Consider the following 5983-nt stretch of genomic DNA (forward strand, 5'->3'; position numbering starts at 1 on the left):
GTGCATATTTTGTGTTGTTTTACTTGTTGTTTGTTATTTGTTTTGTGTTACGTGTTTTATGTGTTGTACGTGTTTTACTTGTTGTGTTTGTCCATGTCTTGTCGATGTTTACTAGGTGTTTCACGATGATCATTGATCATTTCATGTACAAAGTTTGTTGATGGTTATAGTGCTGCTATATGGTTGACATGGTGTCCTCCCACGCAACCTTCTGTTATACTGAGTGACCAGCGAAATCACTCCATTACTCTCTTTCGTATAGGTCTTAACTCATCTTCAACTTTTTTTTTAGTCTAACTTGAGAGCTATGCCTCTTCTCATTTCATGATCCGTTGTTATTCTCACCTGCCCATGAAGGAGCTTTTGTTTTACATACCGTTGTGTAAGCACAAAGTTTCCGTGTTGTTATTTGTTACGGACGTTCGCTTGTTAAGTTTGAAACTGGAAACGTTTTGCTACTGTGGCTGACGTAATACAACTATGAGAAACAAGGAAAATATGAGTGCGGAGTGTTGGTCTGATTATCACCGTGAACAACGCATGGGCTTGCATTCATAAAGAAATATCCAGGATCGACTCATTTAATGGAACATATATTTAAACATCAGCTTGAGCCTTCATTTCTCATGGTCTTTTTGACATACTTTTTAGCCAAATTATACAGCATAAAAAAACAAAGAACAAAATACCGCAGGCAACAAAACCGTCATCGTCGACACAAGATAAATTAATAGGAAAAACCCTGATTTTAGCTAATAAATTGCTGACAGGACGAGAAATATCTTGTACCGAGCACATTTCAGAGAGAATACATTTCTCCATCCAATGAATGGCACAGGGCCTGAATAAAATAGCATCATAAGTGCCATTGAAACAGGACATATTCATTCGAGTGTACTGATAAAGTAAAGGAAAAAAGAAATGTAAACAGAAATACCAGGAAACAATCTAAACAATCAAAACAATCAAAAAGGAAACAGAGGCCTGTTTCACTAACAAATAAAGTGTGTAATTACAAAGAAAAAACTTGAGTTTAAAAGAAATATTTACCAACATTTGAAATTTGGATTTCACGAAACCTCCGAGCATGAATTTTGAGTTTAAAATTTACCAACTTTTTTACAAGAAAAAAGTTGGTAAGAAACATCGAAATCGCAAACTTTCTGTTTCACGAAGACCAAAAACTTGAAAGAAAACGTTGTACTTACAAACTCGAAATTCCAGTGGCTCTTACGTTCGGAATTTTATTACTTTTTGTGCAATGATGCAAAGCAATCAATTATTTAAAACAAATATGATATTCTGAGTCAATATATGCTCTTTTTTACTTAGCACAATCCCTACGAACCAGCTACGAGCAATAAATAAATATCGTCATGTTTTGTCATTCGCGCGCCATAATTGCATTCAACAGTCTTCTGCTGTCAAATGTTTTGCGTGCTATTTTCTTTCAATAATATAATATTGTGAACTATCATTTATACCATTTAGAAACAGCATCATTATTTATAATTTTTTTCATGCATTTTTTGACATGAATACTAGACATAATTTGATAAAAAGAAGCAATTTCTGTAACATGCTGTAGTTCTTGATTACAAACATTTTTACTGTTTACAAGTTTTTTTGCAAACTTTTTTTATCGGAGGTGCCGCTGGTGATGAAGTTTAGTGAAATCCGATTTTACATAGTTTGCAAAAATACTTATGAATTGTAAAGTTCAAACACTTGTAATCGCAAGTTTTTAGTGAAACAGGCCTCAAAACAAACATTTTGTTGCAAATTTGAAAACTACAAAGCGGTGAAATCTCGAGCTCGTGCACTCTCACCGTTGAACAGCGTTGAACATGAAACTGACACTGAACTTGTGTGACTCGTACTCCCACGTAAGAAAACAAAACTGAAAGGTTGATCTCAGTGATCAGCGATACAGTGCTTTTGGTCCTTGAATATTCGAGCCATATGACCATATATTCCTTTTTTACCAAGCGTAGTTTATTAAAACCAAGCTAAGATAATTACAAAGCACTGATGTGTTGTGTTGCATCTTGCGAGATTAAATAATTCAGAACGCAACGACGAGACAACGAGATGACGAGAGGCGTCTCGACAGACTTTCTTTTGTTTTACAGACCGCTTGCTGCTTGTACTACACTGTAAACCAAATTGACAAGTCTTGTGTAATATAACCAATCATCTCTTGGTATGTTTACCAACTGATACTTTTCAAACAAGCCGTTGTCTGGTGCATTGCTTGTCAGATGACAACTACGAGTCAATAGTTACTATGCACACCAACTTCTCAGTATCCAGACCAACTCTACATTTGTTTCAACGTTTGTTTCTTAACCAGTTTTGGAAACTTGTTGCCGCATGGTTATTTAACCGGCGCCTAACTTGTACTGGTCAGCTGGTCAGCATACACATGGTCAGCTGCGCCCGTGACGTCAGACTTGGCGGACCAATCAGCGGTCGCCGTCCGGCCCCGGCGCGGCGGTTTCAAACCGTTCAAACCAGCAGTTGTCGCGCGGCCGCCGTGCAGCATGGATCAGCGACGAGGGCTGTTCCAGCATTTGTGCAGTAAAAAGTGAAATCTGTGAACTGTGGTGTTCGTGCTGTGAGTGAGGCCCGCTCTGGCCTGCGGGACGCACTAATCGTGCCTATACCCGCGGTCGAGACGCCTCCCTTCCCCTGCGCGCGCAATGTAAGTGGGCCAGACCTTTGCATGCACATGTGAGCAGATGTTTTGCGGTCGGTGTTTTTTATATATAAATACATTTATTTGCCTTTAATTCAACTCTTTGTATTTTTAACTTAACTGATGGACATATATGGGCTGTAAAAGCTTATCTGGTTGGCGTTCATGCTTTATTCGAATTATCTGCGTGATCGTGCAACTGCCATGATTGTTATGGTCAATGTGGAAATATTCGTCATACGGGCATGTTATACTTCTGGCTTGATGCGATGCACAAAACCATGTTCTTCCACATACGCAGCAGTTCTTGCTTCAAAGACTTATATGCTGACGGTGCACGATAGGTATACCTTATACCTCATGCATTTACCACATCCATTCGAAAATATGCACTTGGAATTGTCTCCAGTCAATAGTATTAATTACATACTACGTGATGTAGGTACGTGACCGTAATAAATACTAATGATTCCAGAAACTTCCGAATGGATGTGGTGTATGCATTCATCGATTATATAACCCATCAGTATTTCGTTTCTTGTCAGCGCAAGCCTTTGAGCAATAACTGATGCCAGTCATGATTTTGTGCACCACTTCCAGCCAAAAAATGACCTGTCCGTATAGAAAATATTTCCTGAATCAGTATCGTGGCAATTGAAAACGAACGCGAATCGTAAGTTCTTAAGGTTATCAACGCAAACAAAGCGATTGTAAGGAAGAACAAGTTCGAACTGAGCGTTAGTACACTTACTTGTTGACAATTTGTAAACTAGCAATGCCCAGTCAAAGGCTAGTTCATCAACAAACCAGGGGTTGTTGAACCGACAAGGAAACTGCTATGCCTATCCAGAAGTTGGTAGGTTCACAAGGCCCAGACTAGTACTCAACAAGGTGACGCCTATGCGAATTGGAACCAAACTTGTAGACAAACTGTTAGTTTGTTGGCCAACACGCCTGGGGTTGGTGAATCGACAAGGTGACGCCTATGCGAATTGGAACCAAACTTGTAGACAAACTGTTAGTTTGTTGGCCAACAAGCCTGGGGCTGGTGAATCGACAAGGTGACGCCTATGCGAATTGGAACCAAACTTGTAGACAAACTGTTAGTTTGTTAGCCAACAAGCCTGGGGCTGGTGAATCGACAAGGTGACGCCTATGCGAATTGGAACCAAACTTGTAACAAGGAGCCAACTTGTAGATTTGGTTTACAGTGTACGTGAAACTATAATAATATTATATGAAATTGACACTGCTGCACCTGCGACAGTAGCATGATAACGAATAAGAGCAGCATGTACATACGGTGGCAGTTGCTGCCTATATCGAGCGACTGCGAACTTATAAGAATTAAAAATCACTCCACAGCATCACATTTAACATTTTTCTGGCGCGCTTTGAAAAGCAAGATCATCTAATAAAAAATGGTCCATTATTAAAGATGATTATTGACGTGTCTATGAAACATTGATGATTTTGTTGTTATTCTTGCCCGAGCAAAATTAGCGATTCACATTCTACATAGTAAACTAGCAACTTTTTACAATATGATTTCTACGACCTACACGCATGTAGATAGCTTTCCAAAAAAATATTAGGTCTCAATCTAATTGTATGTCGAAATCAAATTATGATCTATGTAAATTTAAACTCAATAAAGCTCTATGTAGGAATGCAAGCCAAGTAGGCACTTAAATGAAAACGAATAAAATACGTTAGGTTAAAGCTGACGTACCCAGTTAAAGCCTTTGGTCGTGAATAAATTATTTATGGTTTCGAGCGAGACTCTTGGGCCTGCTGTCACGGATTGAAATTCCTTTTGAGCTCCTCCCCTTCTTCACAAACGAGCGGTTGACGGCCGCTGCACCCGGTAGCCAGTCTCTACGGGCACATTGCTTTATGACTGGCCGGCGAGTGCTGACAGGCTCCCATCTCCATCCTACATCTTCCGCTGGCGCAGAACGGAGTCCTTTTCTGAAACCCCGTCCTCGTTCTTCTCAACGGTCTTCTGCAGTAGCTGAGGGTTATCCTCCCAAGCCTTGCAGGTCAGCATGTGACACTGAGGGTCCTCAGTCCAGGCTGCCTTCTTGAAAATCCGCAGGTTGTCGCTCTTGCGTGACAAGAAGAAGTTGAAAAACCTGGGGAAGTCAATAGCAGCCGTCAGTAACCGTTTAGCGAGGACATGCATTTCGCATACATGCGACAATTATTGCGTATACATTTATTCGATATACAGTACACCATTGAATAAACTCACGAGAGGGTCTGGTTGGCGTATGACGTGCGTCCCACTGTGGAGCCCATCTCGCAGAAGAGCCGGTTCACGCACAGAGGATCCTCACTGACAGAGGTGTAGATGGCCATCGCTCGGCTGAGCAGGTCATCCGAGGGCCCATCTGAAACCAGTCGACCGTCAGGGTAAGGAGACAACGATCAAAGAAAACCATGGAGCACAAATATTGCAAAGGGAAAGAAACATTGCCTTACGTTTACAAATCCAAATTTATTTTCTCAGGCCCTGGCATCAGATGCGTTCAATCACGAGTTTGCTTTCTCAAATTGCGTTCGGATCTTCCGCGAGGTAAAATCTGTCGACTCGCACGGGCTCTCAGCCTCTTCGCCTTCGCCATTTTTTAACGGACAGTTCTTTTCAATAATAAGCCTGCAGCCCTCATCAACTACTGCATGCTGTCAGGTATTCTTATTTACGTCACTGAAGGCTAGCGGTCTGGGCGTTCGTGCCCACCCCCGATCAGTCATCTTACCTTGTCCGTCGTTGGCCCGGTTGTTGCGTCCCGTGCCGGCAATGTTGGTGACCGACGGGAACAGGAACAGCAGCGTGATGCCCAGCAGGATCGGGATGATGATGAGGCCGTACTTGCCGATGTTGCCGAGAAAACCGCCGCCGCTGTCATACGCCGACGGCTCGGTGTAGCCGTAGCCGTCCGTCGCGTAGCTGGTGTAGCCGGTGTAGCCACCGGTGTAGCCATCGGTGTAGCCTCCCGAGCCGTGATCAGAGAGGCTGTAGCTCTGCGCGGAGCCGTGACCGGAGTCGTGCGAACTGTACTCTGAGCTGTGGAACGAGCCGTCTCGTTTGCCAACCGAGGGCGGCGACAGCAGGGGACGAGTGCCCAGCACGTGACGGACCTGGTGGCTCCTCTGCAGGGTCTGTTCGGTTCCACTGCTCTCTGCAGAGAGGACAGAGCTCGAAGACGGAGACGCGGACAGGTGGGCGGCGTTGGTGGCCGCCAGACCGGCACCCAGGGCCAGGAGCGACAGACGGACCAT

The 5983-nt window shown here is 43.0% G+C and overlaps 1 protein-coding gene across 1 annotated transcript; it reads right to left on the reverse strand.

Moving 5' to 3' along the window:
- Positions 1–4078: 4078 nt before the first annotated feature.
- Positions 4079–5983, reverse strand: LOC122384178. The gene is made up of 3 exons (XM_043371258.1): positions 5461–5983; positions 4953–5091; positions 4079–4833 (listed from the first exon to the last, which is right to left on the reverse strand). The coding sequence occupies exons 1-3, from the start codon at positions 5981–5983 to the stop codon at positions 4635–4637; spliced, it is 861 nt and encodes a 286-aa protein (XP_043227193.1). The 3' UTR covers positions 4079–4634.

This window comes from Amphibalanus amphitrite, unplaced genomic scaffold, assembly GCF_019059575.1.
Source record: "Amphibalanus amphitrite isolate SeventyFive unplaced genomic scaffold, NRLGWU_Aamphi_draft 000183F_arrow, whole genome shotgun sequence".
Classification (NCBI taxonomy): Eukaryota; Metazoa; Arthropoda; class Thecostraca; order Balanomorpha; family Balanidae; genus Amphibalanus; species Amphibalanus amphitrite.